At 51.0% G+C, this 20,131-nt stretch overlaps 1 protein-coding gene across 1 annotated transcript in view; it reads left to right on the forward strand.

Annotated features, from left to right (window-relative positions):
- Nucleotides 1–9,462: 9,462 nt before the first annotated feature.
- The window catches only part of FNDC1 (fibronectin type III domain containing 1), a 109,832-nt gene continuing 99,163 nt past the window's right edge, over nt 9,463–20,131 (forward strand). Inside the window, exon 1 of the mRNA XM_058289543.2 lies at nt 9,463–9,662. Coding sequence (XP_058145526.1) covers nt 9,569–9,662 — 94 coding nt within the window. The 5' untranslated portion in view covers nt 9,463–9,568. The remainder of the gene's footprint in view (nt 9,663–20,131) is intronic.

Raw genomic sequence — 20,131 nt, forward strand, 5'->3', positions numbered from 1 at the left:
TAAATTAAGTAAATCTTTTTTTAAAAAAAGATGAATTATAGTGACTACTCAATCACCAAGAATTGGGTGTATTGGGGAGAGTATGAAGAAATGAATTCAGGCCCACCTCCAACTTTTTGAAGCATTTTCTACTGCATGAATAAGGAACAAAATGTACACATTTGACTCTTATCTCCTCTCCTTATATGGCCTATTTTAGTTCAGATTTAAAAGAGAATGGAAAATGTCCACAGGAGAGCGATTTATAATGTTGGAACGGGGGCTTTGCGAAGTTTTGCATAAGTACAAGGGTACTATTCAAAACATGTGACAGCCCGTGTGAATAAAAAGAAAATTAGATCAATAACCCTCAGTCCCTTATAGGACCTTAGAAAGGAAGAATCCTTAAGCAAATAAAGCTGTGTTCCATTCTGTTCCCAAGATACATGGAAAAGATTTCCTCTCATGTGCGGAGCGATCCAGCTGGACACAGGAGAGCTGTCAAGCACGTAAAGAGCTAACAGCTGGCCGCCTCCAGGATGTGTGGTGACAGTGGCAGCCTGTGTGCCTCACACTTCTCCATCAAGAAGGGTGCTTGCTCTGGGTTCTTGGAGGACACTATTCATCAGCTAACGGACTTTCCATGGTGCTTTGAGTGTCTTCAGAATTTTTGTTTTTAACAGGAAGGGATGGTGAATTTTATAAAAAACCTCTTCTGAGCCAAATGAGAAGACCATATGGTTTTTCTCCTTTAATCTATTAATGTCATAAATTGCTTTTATTCTAATAATAAACATCTCTTGAATTCCTGGGATAGTTCAAATTTGGTCAAGATACAGATTTTCTTTTTGATACTTGGTTGGATTTGGTTTGTTAATATTCTTTAGGATATTTTGTATCAGTGTTTACTGGAGAGATTATAATTCTCTTTCATCACATTTGTCTTTGGCATCAAGAAAGATCATGGTAATTTCATAGAATGCCGCTTGAGGAGCACTTCCTCTTTCTTCTATCTTCTAGAACATTTGAAGAATTTGGGGGAGTTTTGTAGAATTCACTTATAAAATTGACAGCCCAGGATTTTCTTTATGGGAGGATTTTAAACTACTGATTACATTTCTTTAATTATTGTAGGACCATTCAGGCATTCTCTTTCTCCTTGAGTCAAGTTTAGTAAGTTATATTTTCCCAGGAATTTTAAAAATTTATCCTAACTTTGCAAATTTATTAACATATTTGATAAGCAGATAAAATAATTCTAAATAATCTCTTCTTTTAAATATCTCCTGTTATACCCTTTTTTATTTTTCCTATTACTATTTATTTGCACTTTCTCTCCTTTCTTCTTGCTAAATCTCACTAAAGATTTAGCTGTTATATTGGTCTTTCCTAAGTCCTAAGAACAAAGTTTTTGATATTGTACTCCCTGTTGTACTTTTGTTTTCCGTTTTATTAATTCCTGCTCATATATGTATTGTCTCCTTCCTTCTCCTTTATAAGTGTTTATTCTTTTATTCTTCTCCTAACACCTTTATTGGACATACAACTCACTTTCATTCTTATTTTTATTAATACAAGTAAGTATTTAAGGTTATATCTTTCCCTCATGTAGAAATATTTAGGGCTATATATTTTTTATATAGTAATTTCCTACAAGTTCTATTTATAAGATTTATTATTGTTTGGTTCTGAGCATTTCACATTTATATGATTTAATTTAAAAAAATATGCTCTAAAATTTTTTTGGTTTTGATTTTTGACTTAGTTGCAGTGTAGTCAGAGAATGAAGTCTATAATATACCTATCTTAAAATTTTTGATATAACTTCCTTATGACCTAGTGGTCAATTTTTATAAATATTCCACAGGTGTTTGAGAATAATGTGTATTCTTTATAAGACCATTGAATCAAACTTGATAATTGTGTGGTTCAAATGTTTTGCAGCTTTCCTACTTAATCTGATTTATCTATCCATAATTGAGAAAGGAATGTTGAAATCCTGTTTTTTGGTTTAACAGGTATACATGCCATATTTTTTTGTAGTTGCTCTTAAAATTTTCCCATAATTTAAAAAATTCTAAAGTTAATTTTCTAACCTCCTTCCTGAACAATACAAGTTCATTTAAACACTTTTAACAATGGTTACTCCTACTGACTTTCAATCTTTTGTGATCTGGTATTTTAGTTGTCTTCTTTTATGACCCATAATTACACATTATCTTATTATATTATACAATTGATACTTGTTTAGCTTTTTCTGCACATTTCTAAATTTCTTTGCTCTCCACTCCTTCTTGCATCCCAGAACTTTTGTTTGGAGGTCTATTTTTTCTTCCTGAAGTACTTTTAGAAGTTCCTTCAGTAAAGATTTGTAAATACTCTCAGATTTTACTGACCTGAAAATGTCTTTATTTTACCTAAATATCGAAAGATAATTTTGCTGGGCATACAATTCTTAGTTTACAGTTATTTTCTCTTAAATTTGATGGTATTATTTTACTGTTTTCAGGCACTGATTTTTTGATAAGTCTGCTGTTTAATTTCTTAGTTCTTTGTAGGTGATCTCTTATTTCTTTCTGGCTGCTTTTAATCATTTCTTTACATTCTGTATTCTCAATGTCACTACAATATACTAAGTTGTGGATTTCTTTTTATTTATCCTACCTTGTATTTGTCGTACCTCCTTTACCAGTAGAGTCATATCTTTCCCCAGTTCTCAGCCATTATTTCTTTGAACATTGCTTCTTCTCTCTGTTCTTTTCTTCTGCAATTTTCTGGAACATTCTTGTACCTCTGCGCTGCAATTGTGATAATTTCTTCCCATCAGACTTCTAGCTCTCTCCTTTTCTCTTCTGCTATGTCTAATCAACTATTTAGCCATCTACTGAGCTTTTTGAAATAATAATATTTTCAATGTCTTTAAGATGTATTTGACTATTCAGACCATTATTTATATTTATTACATATTTACCTCTTTAAAGATATTAAACATTATTTTATATTTTAAACCTGATAACCCTAATACCTGAAGCACTTGAGAGTCCAAATCTTGTTTCTTTGGATACTTCTCATGGTGTTTCTTTAAGGGTTTTCTGATCATATTTGATAGATCTTAAACTGGAAATCCTAAGGGCCTAAATTGGGGATGCTTTCCTCCAGAGAGGTTTACGCTTGCTTCTGCCAAGGACAGAAGGTGTATCTGATCTAGGATGCTCCCTTAAGCCACCTTCCCTCCACATGCAATGATTTGTTAATTCTACCGTCATAGTATCTTTTCTATAAATTCATTTCCCTGCTGAATTCTACCTCAGGCGCTTATGGCCACTCAACTTGATAATTTCAGCTTAACTGCCTCTTTACCTCAATTCTTATCCTATCCAATCAATTCAGCACTTGGCTGCCAGGTTAATTTTTCTAGACCTCAGTTTTGACTTTCATCATGTAACTCTCCCAGGTGTGCATAGCTTGTTACCATTTTCAATACACTTGCCACATACATTATTTTCCTTGCACCCACAATAGCTTCCCTATTCAGCAGCTTCACCTTGCCTGCAGATTAAATCCAAATCTTCCAGGCCTGCACTCAAGTGCTTTTACCCCTAGCTCTAGGAGCCCTTTCAAACCTCTTCCCCTGCTAATCCCTGCCGTGCAGGCTGAGCTTCTCCAGTCTCGCCTTTCCCCCATCACCTCGGTCCCTCTGTTGAAAATGCCCTTTCATCACTGATGTCCCACCTTTATCTTTCCTTCAAAGTCTGGCTCAAATACTGACTCTTCCTAGACACTTTTCATTGCCTCTCAGCTGAACATGCTTTATCTTTCCTGTGCATTAGCCAGTCTTACTATATCCTTCTATCAGGAAATAATCACTTTGTGCTTTGTCTTTGGACTGTGTTTCTCTTTCTTTCTAATTACTCTGGAGCTGCTTTATGAGGTCAGGTTCTACTTCATCTTGGTAGCCACTCCTCTATTCCAGGGGTTCTTAACCTTTTTTGTTCAATGGACCCCTTTGCTAGTCAGGTGAAAACCAGGGACCCCTTACAAGGCCACACTATACTGTGTAATATTTAATAAGTATATCACACCTGTACTTACACATCCTCACAAGAATAATGTTCTGTTGAATTTCAACTCAAGCTCACAGACTCCTTGTTAAGAAACCCTACTATATTCTGTTCTCTCCAACACCCACACTTAATATTTGTTCAACATAGAGATAAATGATATTAGTGGGAAGGATTGGGATGGAACAATTTATATATATCTGTTTCCACAATTTAGAAAAGGAGAAAGTAAAGAGATAATGACATTTAACTGTAATACATGATCCTGGTTGGAATCTCAGAACGGAGGAGAACAGTCTCAAGAGGACATTATTAGGACAGAAGAAGAAATGGAATATAGAGGGTCAGCTTTGTTTCAATGTTAAATTTCTTGAGCATGATAACTATGCTTAAGGCGACAACATAAGTGGCCATCCTTGTTCTCAGGAAGTGTACGTGGAAGTGTTCTGTGTTCAAGGAGCATGATGTGTGCAACTCCTCTCAAAGGTTCAGAAGACAGAAGGTAGATAGATCAGTGATGGCCTGAGAGATGGATAGGGAGATAGACTCATGGGGTACAGTGTTAAAACTGGTGGGTCTGGGTATTGGAGGTGGTGGTGGTAGGTATGTTGGAATTATCTGTAAGGAGTTTGTATTACTTTTGCAACTGTCCTGTAAGTTTGAAATTAATTCAGAATAATGTCCGACATCTTAATCCTTTCTGTTTTACTAATTCCAAGTGTATTTATGCAAAACTAGAGAACTTGCCTCGGCAGTGCCTTGCCATGGAAACGAGTTAGAACTTCTGTGCAGAGGAAGCATGCTTCGGGCAGTGATGGATCGACAGCAGATTTTCTAAGAAACACCATTTCTTTCTGGTACCTTCCAAATGCTGAGAAGACAAATGATGTAACACGGGGGACTTGCATAGCTGTTTGTCAAGAATGATTGATCACCATTTGGATGATAAAGAAGTGTCTCTGATAAATCTGTACTGGACAGGGGTTGAGCAAAACAAACAATTATTTGTATTCTCAGCCTTGATTGCAATGCTTTTTTTGAAAATCTGATGGGGGGACTGTGGAGGTGTCTCAGTGCAGTGGAGAGAGACTTGCACTTAGGTTTTGGGGCCTGGGGTTTGTCTCTCACACTTACCAGCCAAAGGACCCCAAACAAACCATGCAACTCCTCGGCGCCTCAGTTTACTATCTGAAGGACCTCCCAGGTTGGGAGGATCTGATGAAACAGACGCAGCACGTGAAAAGTTTCATGAAGTGTAGAGTATGTACAGTTGAAAGCATTTTATTTTACTTTATTGATTTATTTTTGCCAGCCTGATGCCATGTCTTTTTCCTCCCATGTCAAGGAGAATTAGGATGGAGGTGACTGTTGGCCTACATCGATTTTAGCATTCCTTTCCTTCTGTTCAAGGAATCCTCGAGATGGCTATTTCCCTTTAGATCAGTTGTCCCTGAATTAATGTTCTCTCCCCAACCATTCCAGGCACCATATGGACAATCTATTTTTTACTCTACTTTTATGTACAGTCTTTGAAAAGTTGTGTGCACATAACTATCAAGCATTGGCTATCGTGCAATGCCCGACTGTGCTCATCAGATTGTGAGCTCTTTGAGGCAGAGGCTGATTGATATGTATTCAAATGTGGTGCTTAAAAAGGAATTAAAGAGTCAATAGGCCAAATTAAAGTTTGAACAACATTTGATGTCAGACAAATGGAATGCACTCTGTACTTTCAAAACTCTACTTGGGTTTGGACTGGACGGTCATTTAAACTTGGTTTCCATTTAGCCCTATTAAAAATTAGAATAGCATTTTAGTCTGCCTTATCACATAGGAATGCCATGACGATGTGCATTGAGACTGAACTCTTTGGTTGAATGGTTATTTTTAAAAAATAACTAGAACCAGAGATAAATTACACGGATGCAGACTGATTCGTAAAGCTATAGAACAATAGAACTAAGTTGCAGGCAGGCTAGTCAAGGACCACTCTTTTTAACAGTGGATGATCTTCCCAGTCCCAGAGGGAGATACAGATGTGTTGTTTTGATAAACAACATTAAACAGCAGCCTAAAGTTTAAGACACTGTGTGAAAAAAAAATAGTGAAATCTATCAGGAATATAATAGTGACAGATGAATTCAAAATTGACTAATAGGAAGAAAACATCAGTGGGCTGGTACTCTTGAGATACTCACGCCCAGGTCAGATGACAGTGACTCTTAGGTCAGTTTTGTTCAGGTCTTTAACTGAAAAAGTAGTGAAGTCTTGAGAAGTTTTTAAAGGACATTTAAAAATTATGCATGCATTTTCAAATATGTCATTGAAACAGAAGGGGACACATAAACATGAGTACTTTCACTTACTACCTAGCAGTCCCGGGTGATTATTGTGATCTAGTGGTTAGCACTCTAAATGTGGGCATAATTTTGCACTGTGCTTCACTCTGAAATGGCCACATCAAGTTGCTCTACTAAATAGAGAAATGCAAATGCATTTCCTGAGCGAGAAAGGAAACTGCCCTTGGATGACCTTTTGCCATGTGCTTCTGCAAATCAGGTCACGTGATTACTTTGCGAATGTGAAATGGAAGAAGGGGACCCTGGAATCACAAGAGTTCCCGTGGAGAATAGACGAGCCGGGAGACTTGGCACGGTGCCAGCTCACCTGCATCCAGGTAATCAGGAAATCACCTGGGCTGGACCTTCCGAAGGTGTCCCTGGCTCCTGACCGCTCCTCCCTCCGTGGCCATCACAGTTCCACTGTGTCTCCCCTGGATGGAAGAGCTGCCTACAGGTCGCCCCGCTTCCGGCTCTGCTGAGTCTTCTCCAAGTCTGCCCGTATCTCTCAGAGAGAAAGCCCAAGGCCGCCCCCTCCTCTCTCAAACACCCCCTGCTACCTGCCTGCTTTCTGTCCCTGCCCGTCCCCCCCGCCCAGGGCAGTGCCTGACTGGTAGTACTAGACACACGGTGGCAACAGATCTATCAGCATTTCCTGGAATTTACTACCACCTGGGGCTATGCTCGCCTCTCTTGGGAGGCTGGAGCAGTTTGATATTATTGATGAATTCCAAAAACAAACAGTGGATTATGTTTGTAAACTGGTCTTTTCCTCTGGGCATATTAGATTACATTGGATTCATAGGTTTACTTGATTAAGTAATTACGTAAACTTCTTGTGCCAGTAGGGCATTGAGTCCCCACCCACCAAAGGGTAAAAGGCATGGCAAAGGACAGAGTTGAGGGTTTCTGATGTTGGAATTTTGATGTTGGAGTTTGATGCTGAAACCTTAAGCTGGAGCCTTGGGAAGTCAGCACACGGAGGAAAGAGAAGTCAGCCCCAGGAAGGGAGGAACGCTGAGCCTGGAGAGAAGCAAGACCCTGGAAGGGAGGAACCCAGGAAGCCTGAGCCCTGGCAGACGTCGGCAGCCATCTTGCTCCAACACGTGGAAATAGACTTTGGTGAGGGAAGTAATTTACGCTTTACGGCCTGGGATCTGTAAGCTCCTACCCCAAATAAATACTCTTTCTAAAAACCAACCGATTTCTGGTATTTTGCATCAGCACCCCTCTGGCTAACTAACACAGAGGCAGAATGAAAACAGTAAACGCTGGCCCCTTCCTCCGAGGCCATGTGAATGCACTAGTTCACTAGTCTGGACTAGTTACCAGCAAGGCCAGTCCCACCTGGACTTAAAAAAAGGGACTCTCGTGTCTCAGAACCAATCTCCAGGAAGCAAAGGCGCAAAGCTGAGATCCTGGCTTCCCACTAGCCGGTGGGTGGGTGTCCCTGGAGGCTGGAGCCTCAGCCACGAGGCTTCCTGGGGCTGCTCGCTGGGTAAAACTACACACGTGTGCTCTCTCACGGTTCCTGAGCTCGGATTCACAGTCAGGACTGCTGGGCCAAAATCAAGGTGTGGGCCGGGCGCGGGCCATCGGCAGGGGCAGGGGTGGGCTGCGCCTGGAGGCTGCGGCACTCCTCGCTGGTGGCCCCACACTGCCACGCCCGCCCCAGGTGGGCCCCCACCTCCTCCGTTTGGGGCCACTCCCTCTGCCTGCTTCTCACTAGGACCCACCCGCCAGCATTCAGGGCCCAGGGGACAGCCCGGGCTAGCCCCCCAGCTCGAGATGCTTCCAGTCATCCTATCTGCACAGACCTCCCCTGGCGACGCAGGATAATGCGCGCAGGTTCCTGGGAAGAGGGCGCGGGCGCTTGTAGGTGGGGCCATCGATCAGCTGCACAGCTGACCCTTCCACGTCCACCAGTGCCTGGAGGAGGAAGAGGCTTTTCCACCAGCGGTTTTCACTTAGAGGACTCTGGATACTGGTCCAGCTCTGCTCACCAATGCCCTGGATGCGTCCAGGAGGGCAGTGAGGGGGGGAGGGAGGCAGAGCCATTGGTGGGGGGGCGGATAGGGAAGGGACTTCTATTCCCCCAAAACGGGAGGGATGTAAGAAGGTGTTTAATAGTCAAACATTAAACTGCTTGCGGACGCTCGCTCTGCAGCCTTCCCCCTTGGGAACCAGGAGCCGGCTGTCCCCAAGGGAAGGCCCGGGGCTTTGAACCGCATGCAGCTCAGGCCAGCGCGGGCCAGGGCTCTACGGCGCGCACGTGCCGTTTCAGGAAAGCGATGCCCTACTTCCCGTTTTCTCCGCCGTCTACTAACGAGTGACCAGGCGTACCCCTCCCTGCCGAGCACGCGGGCCCTGCCTCGGGTGGCCGGGATGGAGAGGGTGACCGGACGAGGGCCAGGGCCCGCGACGCGCCCAGGGGTCGGCGCTGCCTCCAGGGGCGCTCAGCCCGCAGCGGACGCGCTATCCCAGGCGAGGTGGGGACCCTGAGTCCGGGGTCCGAGGGCTGCGTGAGGTGTGCGGAGACTGGAGGAAGCGCGGCCCCCCGCGTCCTGTCCAAGCAGGGCCGTGCACGCACGGTGACGGCCGGAGCCACCAAGGGTCCCCGGCCATCCAAACGACTCCCTCCGCGGGCGCGGGCTGTGCGGGGAGGGCGCGGCGGGCACTCCTGGACGCGCCGAGGGAGGGCAGGCCCGCGGACCCCGCAGCCGTCTCCCCAGGGGTCTTTATCCGGGGTGGGGGTGGGGGTGGGGGTGGGGGTGGGGGTGGGGGTGGGGGTGGGAGGGGGGCAAAGCGCCCGCCTGCGTTTGAGCGAGCCAGAGAGCGAGGGAGGCTAGACCAGGGGAGGGACTTCCCTGGCCGCTCCCCGCCGGCACGGGAGCCGCTGGCCCTTCGGCCACCCCGCCCCGCGCCCCCGGAGCCCCCGCGCCGCCCCCGCGCCCCGGCAGGGGGCGCCCGCGCGCGGCTAGAAAGGCGCGGGGCGCGGCGGGGCCGCCCCAGTGGCGGGGCGCGGCGCGGGGCGCGCGGGCCAGGGCGCGGCGGCGGCGTGCGGAAGTGCGCGGAGCCACCCGGACTCGCGGCGGGGACCCGACGGCGGCGCCCGCCTGCTCCCCGAGCCCCGGCCCAGCGCCCCGCGACCGGCCGCCCGCGCGCAGCCCCCCGCACCCGGGCGCCCCGATGGCGCGCCAGGCCCCCGCGCGCCCGCTGCGCTGGGCGCTGCTGCTGCTCCTGGCCGCGCTGCTCCCGGCCGCCTCCTCGGCGGGGGCCCCAGGTACGCGCCCCGCGCCGGCCCGCCCGCCCGCGGCCCCCTCCCCGCCGCTCCTGCTGGCCTCGCCCGGGGCCACCCGCCCCGTCGGTCCCCCGCCCCGGGCCGGCCGCGCGTCCTGCTGCGACCCGCGCGCGGAGGGGCGGCCGGGGACGCCGCGGGACCCGACACCGGGCGGAGGGCGCGGGGCCCTCGGCGCCGTGGGTCTCTCCTGGCGGCCGCGCGGGGCGGGGGACGAGCGGGCCGTGCCCTCCCGGGGAGCTCCGGGCATCACACCCCCAGGCGACACCCCTGCGCGGTGCAGTGTCCCCCGCCGCCCAGGGCTTGTCCCCGCTGCTCCTCGCGCCGACCTGTGCGGGGCAGGGACGGTGGTGGGAGGCGGCGCAGAGGCAGGACTAGAAGAGCAGGGAGCCCGAGCCGCCCGAGCCGTCGGGTGCCGGGTGCCCGGGAGAGCCCGCGCCCCTGTGGTCGTGGGAAGCCGGGAAGGGGGCGCGCGCAGGCGGGAGGGCGCGGGCGGCGGGGGTGCGGGGAAGGCGTCCTTCTCCCAAGGCCAGGGCTGGAGCCCGGGGGGTGCTGTTTGGGGGCCAGGGCTTTTCCAGACAATGACTGAGCCGTGCCCTGCCGTCACGCTTCCCATAGACGGGCGCGCTTGTGGCGGGTCCCCGTGCCAGCCTTGGGGGCCCCCACCCCGCCTTCCGTGCCGGCTTCTTCTCGCTCTGGAGTGAGCGGCTTCTGTCCCTGTCACGGTCCGTCGGGGTCTAAGACTCGCGCATCTCTGTGCCTGCTTGTCCTTGCCAGCCGGGTCACGAAAACGCAGATGCTGTTCCAGGGAGGGCTGCTTGCCTCATGGTGTTACTCCCTCTCTAAGGTCTCTCACGACAGCCGGGAAGGGGAAAAATGTTGGGGCGACTCCATCGGACAGAGGCATCCTGCGCCACTCAGATTTACAGCCGGGCGCTCCGGTGCCAAATGCCACTTTTCTCATAAAGGGCAGTGCCAGGCTGTTGGGTTTTCCCCTCCCTTAGTCATCTCTAGGAAAGCAATCCCTGAATATTTTACACAGCATCTGAAGGGAATAAAACCATTTTGAAGCCTTCCAACTGCCACGGCTACAACTCATGTGCTTCTCCATCCCCCCCCAGATTGAACTGTTCTGAGTGATGAAGGAGTTTTTGTTTCAGAAAAGGGACTGGACTTGGGACCGGCGGGGCCGGCGTCCTGGTGCTTCAGCCCGATTCCCTGTCGCGCGTAGCCCACCTGCGTGGGGAGCTGGCTCCGTTTGGGATGCCCGCGCCCCTCCCTGCCCGCTGCTCTGCAGCTCCCTGGGCTGTGGAATGCTGCAGCTGGAGCGCCTTGCTGGCACTTCTCCCCGCTGTGTTGACGTGGGATTAGCAGGAAAGCGATGACCCCACCAGAAGCGGACAAAGGAGGACAAGCGTATTTTGAAACGAGTATCGGCCACGTTCAAAGTAAATCAGAGGAAGCAGGAAGCAGGCGTTAGCAAGCTGCGGAGAGCGGCCCGCGCTGCGGGAGCGGCCGTGGGGGGCCGGCTCCCGCCTCTGCCTCTGGGGGGGGGGGGGCTCCTTCTGCCTGGCCGTCCGCAGCTAGCCCGTGCTCCCTGACTTACTGGGACCCGGGGGTCTGGCTGCAGGCACACTGCTCCCTCTCTGGTTGAACTAATGTGTGGAGACCACCCAGCGGCCTGCCAGGCCTCCCCCCACCAGAGGCTGGGGACCACAGTCTCTAAGAAAATGACCGCAGAGCCACATTCCTAGTGGCAGAATGCCACAATTCCAGAGGCACTTTCCTTAAAATAGAGGAGACTTACAGGGTTCCCTGTAGACCTATGAAAATGCTTCGACTTGGGATTAATTAAAAAAAAAAAAAAAACAAACAAGCAGTGCCCCCCTCACCCCACATGCAATCCTCCAGTGGACTACGATGCAAAATTAAAATTATGCTGGTGCTCCCAGGCAGCCGGGAGACATTTCTCTAAAAGCATGTGGACACACACACACACTTACAGTGGCTTTCTCCAGAGGGTTATGGGTACATTTTACTTTCTTCTTTAAAATGTCTGTATTTTGTCAATATTTTACCATGAGTGGGCATTAATACCAAAAAGTATGGTGAAGGTATTTCAGTGAAAAGAAGCAAAGCCAAACCAGGATATTATCTAATTTTTGATTTCCATGTTGTTGTTCCTATAATTAACAAAGGAGTTTCCTTTCAAAGGGTTGTCTAAGAGCCCATCCATTGACGTAGCCCCAGGGGGGCTCCCGAGTAAGGACTTGGGGTTCTGTTCCAGCTCAATAGAAGAGCACTGTCTTCCCATTGTTCTCCTTGGTTGTGGTGAGATTGGCACCTTGGCATGACATTACAAGAAAGCCCTTTGAAGGGAAAGGGCAAAGGCAAAAGGTGGGTGTCTGTTAAATCCCCTTTGTGCCCTCGGTCCTCGCTGATCTCGTCAACTGGCCGGCCCCATGGCGCCGGCCTCTTATGGAGGGGCAGTTGGTGGCGGCATGTCCGGGGCAATTTAAGAAATCCGGGGAACGGCTCAGGCCTTTCCAGGTTGTGCCTTATTAAGAGCTGTTCCTTTGGGAACAGCGCACTTCTAACACGCGCACCCCTTAGAGGAGGCGCGTTAAGCAGGTGTTAGGCGTCTTCGTTTGGGTGTAAGTGTGTTTGGTAATTGCAGAAAGGAGGTGATGAGGATAGGAACTTTATGCAGGAAAGAAAAATCGGCTGTAGCAAGAGATGGCTGTTTGGGAGCTTATTTCCTTGGAGGAGGAGAACGGGGGGGGGCCACGGAGGAGGGGGACTAAGACCCACCCAGCAGGTGGGCGGTCGCTGAAGGCGCTGTGACAGCGTGGAAGGTAGCAGCGGTGGGGGGGGGGGGGGTCCTGGGACCCTATCCGAGGATCGTGAGGTCAAAAATATTTCCTAATCAATGCTAAGCTGTGTGCCCTTTCCACCGTGTTGGCATTTGCACTGAGAGTGTCACAGCTTGGGGAGTCTGTCTGTTGGTGCCTGAGCACGCTAATCGTGGATTTTTTTCACGCCTTTGCAGTGAAGAAAAAAGGTGCCAGTTTCAATTAAGAATGCCCTGGATGCAACCATAAAATTAATTGATTCAATCAAATCTCCACCCTTGAATGCTTGCCTTTTTCACATTCTGTGTGAAGAGGTGGGAAGAGTGCATCGAGTGTTCTCCTGACTAAGAAGTGCAGTGCCATCCTGAGCGGACGCCCTGGTGCGACAGCTCAAGTTACCAGCTGAACTAGCTCCTTGTCCATGGCGCACCATGTTTACCTGGAAGAATGACTGCAGGCAAACTAGAATTATTCTGACTTGGGTTATTTAAAAATGAGTCAGTCAATATTTTAATGTTTTCTCAATTTTAATTTTGAATATGGTAGATGTCATCAGATGAAACCCATATAAACTAAACTTCTTTGGGGTCCTCATCAATTTAAAAGTAGAAAAGAACTCTGAGACCAAGCAGTTTGAGAACTGCTAGTGTATAGGAAGGGAAGTGGGTTAAAATTCAAGGCGCGCACTTCGTTCACCCACTCAGTTCACCCACTGAGTTCACCCACTCAGGGGCCGCGAGCTGGACAGTGTCCCCAGAAGGCCTTGGGGCTTTTCTATGCCCAGCCTGCCCCAGCCCTGCAGGGTCCGTGGTAGGGAAGAGTGCTCCTCCTCATTTCCCTTCACTTCTGACCTCTTTGGCAGCAGGGGGTGGAACTACCTCTTCATCTTACCTTGTGCACTGGGGCCCACCAGGTGGTCGGCCTGCTTGCTTCATCAGTTGTGCATGAAATTCACCATGGAATTAGATGGCACAGCAGAGGGCCATCAGTGTGGCTATGCGAGTTAACCCTGTGACAGTCCATGCTTTCACCAGATAGTTCCAGAGAACCACCATGCGCGTCTCCTCCACGTGTGTAGTTAAGTCATAAAGGACCGCTCGCCGGAAACAGGGAAGGCTGGGGAATGGGGGTGGGGAATTTGCTTCCTATGGCTGATTAAACAAACTGCCATAAACTTGGTGGCTTAAAGCCACACCAGTTGATTAACCTGCAGTTCTGGAGGTCCGAAGCCCGAATGGGTCCCACTGGGCTAAACGCAAGGACTGTGCCCCTTCTGGGGTCCTCAGAGAGAACCCACTTCCTTGCCTCTTCCGGCTCCTAGAGGCCGCCCACGTGACATGGCCTGCGCCCATGGTCCTACATCATTGACCTCTGCTTCTGTCCTCCCCTCCCTTCCTGCCTCCTTCTCTCACTTACAAGGACCCTTGTGATGCCCTTGGGCCCACCAGATAACCCAGGAGACCCTCCCCTGGCTTCATTGTATCTGCAAAGTCCCTTTTCGGCCTGCAAGGCCACCTCTAGGCTCCAGAAAAGAGGCCACGGAACTTTGGGGGGCTGTTTTTCCACCTGCCCACAGCAGGTGAGGGTGGTGGGGGCCTCAAGCAAACATCTCAGGCTTTGGCTGACTAAGGAGCAGATCTCTCTTCCTTGGGGAATTTAGGGATTTTATGATTAAACCTGTCATCAAGTGCTTTCATTTCAGCTAGAAAACGTGGAGGTATTTAAAGGTCTTAAAACAAAGGGGAGAAGGGAATCATGCATATATATTTATTTCTGGATGCATACAATGCTCGTGTTAGGATACATAACTGGAAACTGGTGCCTTTGGAGAGGATGGGGTGGCGATGGGGATCGTGTCATCTTTCACCAGCTCTAGAAGACACATTTCGAAGCCCTGGGAACCGGGGAGGCAGTGGCTGCAAGGAGCCAGCGTCGCTGCTTCCTTCCTTCTCCAATTGTCCTTATTTTAGGTTACAAAGAATCTGAATCGAACTCCGGGTTTGGGAATTGTATTATTATTTCCTCATTAAGGGAACGCTTCAATCTGAACCAGATGGTTAAAATGTCGGAATTCTGAGTAAGGAATTCGGTGCTCTTGAGTAGGAGGTGATGTCATTTGGACAACACACTTTGTCCACGCAGCCGGCCCGCGCCCGTCTCGGCCGGGAGCCGCCTTCCCCCGGGCGGCCTGTAGAGGGCGCCCCTGGCCCTCGGCGTGTCCACCTCCGGGTCTGGGAGAAGCGCTTGGCGGTGGCGGTGACTCCACAGAGGCCGGAAAAGGAGGCCGGACTTGAGCCGCCTGGCTGTCCCTGCCCTTGGTGCTTGCCCTTCTGGAGTTGGACGGCTCGTTGGAACGTCCGCGTTGGACCGCTCGTTGGAACGTCCTTGGGCTGGGAGGAAGGTCGAGGCCCACCACGCCTACGTGCCAGGAGCGCCCCGCGCAGCATTCGAAGCCTGAACCGGGCGCTCCTGGCCGCCCTGAGCCGGAGCTGCAGCGGGGAGCCAGGCCCAGGGAGTGGGTGGGGAGGGACGGCTCAGCTGGCGAGTTCAGAGGTCAGCCTCCAGCCCTCGCTGCCCCCCCCCCCCGGCGTGGAGCCGTGTCACGAGGGCGAGTGATGGCAGTGCTGCAGCATGTGTGTGAATGTGGCAAAATAACGTGAGCACCGGGACGTCCGCGAGGAGAGCGGAGCTCGTTTTCTGCTGCGGTCTCCTGCGTGTGGAGGAAGTGGTCAAACCAGAGCGTCGTCCAGGGAGTCCGTTCCACAGCCTTCCTTCTCCATCTCTGAGTTTGATTTGCTTTCCGTAATAACAGGCAGTCTTGCGGAGCAGGTACCTTCTGGGGGAACTGAGCTCAGAGGCTAAGTGGTTTTAAAAACCTAGCACGTGGTAGTTTCAGGTTTGAACGCTTAGGTTTTGGGTTCGAATCCCATGCTCTTCTGCAGATGCCCCCAGCTCTGGTTGGCTTGGAAATGGACTGCATTTCCCTCGTTTTCTTCCTTGGGCTGGAGGCGAGTGCCAGCACTGCCCCTTCTGATTTGCCCAGGATGCCCGACCAGGCGTGCCCTTGTGGCATGGCTGCTAGCTGCTCGGAAGTGGTCCTGCCACACGCTGCCCCCAGCTGGACCCAGGTGGGACGGGAATGAAGGTGAAGCGCAGTGACCCTGATGTTCTTACACAATGTAGTTGGCATTTGTGTACAGCAAGGTCCTCGCTGTGGGAAGTGCCCTTTCCCCAGTGGGAAAACCCGCAGCGCAGCCCCCTTGAGGTCAATTGCCCCGTCCACCTTGTTGCCGAGACCCTAACTTTAATACGGTGATTCTCTGAGACTCTTTGATCCCAATATAGGAATCAAAACTTTGAAGCTGTCAGACTGTATTTTAACCAGAAGGTTCCCAGGAGTCGCCCCTTGTGCCAAGACAGTCAAGTTTCTTTACTGAGTTGGGCCATGCTGAGAACCGTTAGCTGTTGATAGGAGGGTGGCACCTCTCTCTTCTGGTAGAGGCGGTGAGACCGTGATTACTGTAGTAACGTGCCATGAACTGCTCTGGAGAAATGTGTCGTTGAAATGCCAGGTTTTGTTTTCAGGAAACGATTTAGAGTCCGACATGTCTTCTCCCGCTTTCCTAGGCTGCACCCGGCCACTAGAGTGTGACTTTGGGCAGCTTGTGGCTTCTTGGGCTCAGTTTTCTCTGAAAAGCGAGGGGGCTGCCTGGTTCTGCTTCAGGCCCCGTCTAGCGCTGGGCTCGTGTGAGGCTGCCTGGGGCCCGAGCTGGCCTGAGTCACACAGGTGACAGAGAGAGCCGGGTGCCAGGATGTGAAGCCAAACACACATGGCCCCACCGTTAGAGAGCACGGGGGCGTGGGTGGAGGGGAAATGTTAGGGCGCAGGGTGCTTAGGTGCTGCCATGCGAATCAGTCCTGAAGGAGCTGTTTTGTGAAGAGGGAACCGGCATCAGAGAAAGGAGGCAGGTGTCTGGTTCCCTCGGGCTGCCCTAATGCAGAACCACCCCTTAGGTGCCCCAAACAACAGCTATGTGTCCTCTTGGTGCTCTGGAGGTACGTCTGATGTCAGGGTGTCAACAGCGCCCTGTGCCCTTGGAAGGTGGCAGGGAGAGTCCTTCCTGGGCTCTCCAGCCCTGCTTGCATTCCTTGGCTTGTGGATGCATCTCTGCTTCCATCTCCATGTGGCCTTCTTTCTCATCTCCATTGTCACGTGGCCTTCTTTCTCTTCTCCATCGTCACGTGGTCTTACTCATCTCCATCATCACGTGGCCTTTTTCATCTCCATTGTCACATGGCCTTCTTTCTCATCTCCATCGTCACATGGCTGCCTTTTTTGTTTCCATTGTCACATGACCTTCTTTCTTGTCTCCATCATCACATGGCCTTTGTTTTGACTCTATCATCATGTGGCCTTCTTTCTCCTCTCCATCATCACGTGGCCTTCTTTCTCCTTGCCATCATCATGTAGCCTTCTTTCTTGTTTCCATTGCCACAGGGTCTTTCTCATTTCTGTAACATGGCCTTCTTTCTCATCTCCATATCATGTGGCCTTCTTTCTTGTCTCCATCTCTATGTGGCCTTCTTTCTCGTCACCATCTCCATGTGGCCTTCTTTCGCACCTCCATCACCATGTGACCTTCTTTCTCATCTCCATCATCACATGGCCTTCTTTCTTATCTCCATATCATGTGGCCTTCTTTCTCGTCTCCATATCATGTGGCCTTCTTTCTCGTCTCCATCACCATGTGACCTTCTTTCTCATCTTCGTCATCACATGGCCTTCTTTCTCATCTCCATCATCACATGGCCTTCTTTCTTGTCTCCATCTTAACATGGCTTTCTTTCTCATCTCCATCATCTTGTGGCCTTCTTTCTTGTCTCCATTGTCACGTGGTCTTTCTCATCTCTGTTTTGTGTCCTTCTTTTTTGTCTGCATTGTCATGTGGCCTTCTCCTCTCTGGGTTTGTCTAAAGTTCTTCTTCTTATAAAGACCCCAGTCCAGCTTGGCCTCATTGTAACTGATCACATCTTCAAAGACTTTATTTCCAGATAAGTTCCCTCTCACAGGAGTGGGGTGAGAACATCAGTGTAACTTTCGGGGGCTCCTGCCTAACCCGTGGCAGTGAGGAAGGATATTTCAGGGCGTGGGACTGCACTTGTGTGCATGTGAAGGCACAGATGCCTGCAGCAGCGTGAGGCGAACAAGGACCACACATGTCCTGGGTGGCTGCTGTGGGCAGCCGCCTGCAGGAATGGTGGATTCCGGGTGGGAGGGTCACAGCAGCTAGACAGGAAGGCCCTGGGGTTTGACCTCAGTCCACAGCGATGGCCGCTTAAGGGCGCACAGCCAGGGGCTAGCGGGAGGCCACGCGCTGGCAGAGCGGAGGGCTGTGCCTGGATCTGGGCCCATGGGGCAGTTCGTGGCATGGTTCATTGTGTTTGGGGTTCTTGTATATTTGCTTGTTCATTTGGGGCTTTCAGAGTTTAGGCCAAGAACCAGTTACCAACTGCTCTGTTTACCTTCAGTTCTATCTCAGTTGAAGACTCCTCCTTGTCTGTGGTTTTTGAGATAGTGCATACATTCCTTAGAACAATCTAATTTTTGGAAAGTGTTCCAAAGGAACCCTGAGCCTCGGGAGCTCTGGGCAGTCAGGTAGAAGGTACCGTTACGGTAAGAGCACTGGACAGTTGAGAAAGTTAGCTTCGAGGGCAGAAATCATTGTGGTTTCCAGCACGGGAAAGCCGCTTGAGAATTTTGGGAGTTCGGGGTGGGTGAGGAAGAGGAATAAGCTTGAATTAAAAAGGAAGTCAATGGGTGTAATTTATTTAGACTTTCACGGAGCCTGGGCTGCGGCTGGCAGCGCTGAGCGTTTGAATAGACAAGCTGAGGTCCTCCGCGGTGACGCGGCCACTGGCTGGAGAGGGAAGCCTCCTGACCACGGAGCTCAGAGGCCTGCCCGGCGCCCCGAAGCGGCGGAAGGACCTTCCTCCCTGCCCCGAGGGCGGCCGAGCGGGGCGGGGGCACCGTGAACCGTGCCGGGGAGGCCAGGGCGAGCGGCTGCTGGCGCCACGCAGCACGTGGACGCTGGCCTCTCGGGGGGGGCCGCGGCGAGCACAGCCCTCTAGCCGCGCAGCACGGCTGAGTGAAGGTGTTACGGATCCTTGAAATAAGGTGGCCGTCCTTGAGCTCCGTTCCCTAGAAGCCTTCAAATAACTACTCACGGGCCCTCTTTTCCCTCCCAGCCAAGGCCCTCTGGATCCCCATGGCCTAAAAGCCCACTTTTAAGATGGTTTCACTTAAAAACAGGCTTAGGAAAGTTGTCGACTCACATGCGCTTGCAAGAAATACTGCGGAGAGGTCCCTGGTGGCCTGCGGGCCTTTCTCCGCGATGGCATCTTGCGGAGCTGGAGGCTGCCGCCCACTCTGACGTCGCCTTGTCCAGACGTGCCCGGCTCCACAGGCTTCCGGGGTGTGTGGGTCCAGGAAAGTTTACCATCGCCAGGACCTCTCGCGGATGGCGCTCGCTGCCTCCCCCCGCCCCAGCCCCCGCGCCCGCAGCCCTGCAGCCTCTCCTCTCCTCTCCTTTCATCTCTGCAGTCTTCTCGTTGCAGGTCTCGAAAACGCCTTATAAGTGGACTTGTATGCCTAGGAACCTTGCTAGATGGGTAATAGCCCCTTTTTTTCTTCTTTATTTTCTTTTAAATGTTACATCCACGTAATAGCCCATTTTTAAAGAAGCATTTATTTTGCTCTGCTGGCCTGCAGATAGGCTTGTGTTTTCTGTGATTTCATGGCACGTGCTGGACAGACAGGAAGTGCCCCCCGCCACTCTGAGCCAGCTCATACCTTCCCCTGGGTTACTGTGAGGACCTCTTCTCTGGCCTACCTGCTCCTGCCCCCTGCCGCCCACTCTATTCCTCTCTTCTCAAAACAGCAGCCACAGCGAGCCTTGTGATGCTGGGGTCTCAGAAGCTTCTAGAAGCTCCCACCTCCCTCGGAGGACAAAGCCCTAACCAGTGGGATTGATCATCTTCTTCAGCCTCGCTCTCGGCTCTGGCCCCAGGGCCTTTGGACTGGCCGTGCTCGTGCCCGGCTCGCCCTCCCCTAGATAGCTGTGGCTTTGTTGTCACTCACCCTCTTCCGGGTCTCTCTGCCGGTCGCCTTCGCGTGCGGTCTTACCTGAGCCTGTTCCCTCACTGCCCCGTCCCCCAGCCACTCGCAGCCTCCGCTGCTTCTCCACAACCCTTGTCACCTGGTGTTTATCTGTTTCAGTCACTTACGTGGTAAGTGCCTGCCTTTTGCCACAAGGAAGAGCTCCACGGGGGTAGAACGTGCCGCTTTCCTCCGGCCCCGGGAGCGCAGCGCTCCCTGGTTTGGTGCTCGGCCAGTTGAGCTTTCCTTGCTGAATTCGAGTTGATGTGCGTTAAATGTCCGTGGTGCGTGTGGACCCTCCGCCGGCAGGGGTGCACTCCCAGGTCTTTCCATGCAGGGGTGGGGCGAAGCGAGCGGCGGGCCCGCACCCAGCCCACCCTGCCCGCGCCGGGCCGCACATCCTCCGAGAGGGGCGGCTGGGGCTGACGCGCAGCCTCCGCCGTGCC

Source organism: Dasypus novemcinctus, chromosome 28 (assembly GCF_030445035.2).
Source record: "Dasypus novemcinctus isolate mDasNov1 chromosome 28, mDasNov1.1.hap2, whole genome shotgun sequence".
Lineage (NCBI taxonomy): Eukaryota > Metazoa > Chordata > Mammalia > Cingulata > Dasypodidae > Dasypus > Dasypus novemcinctus.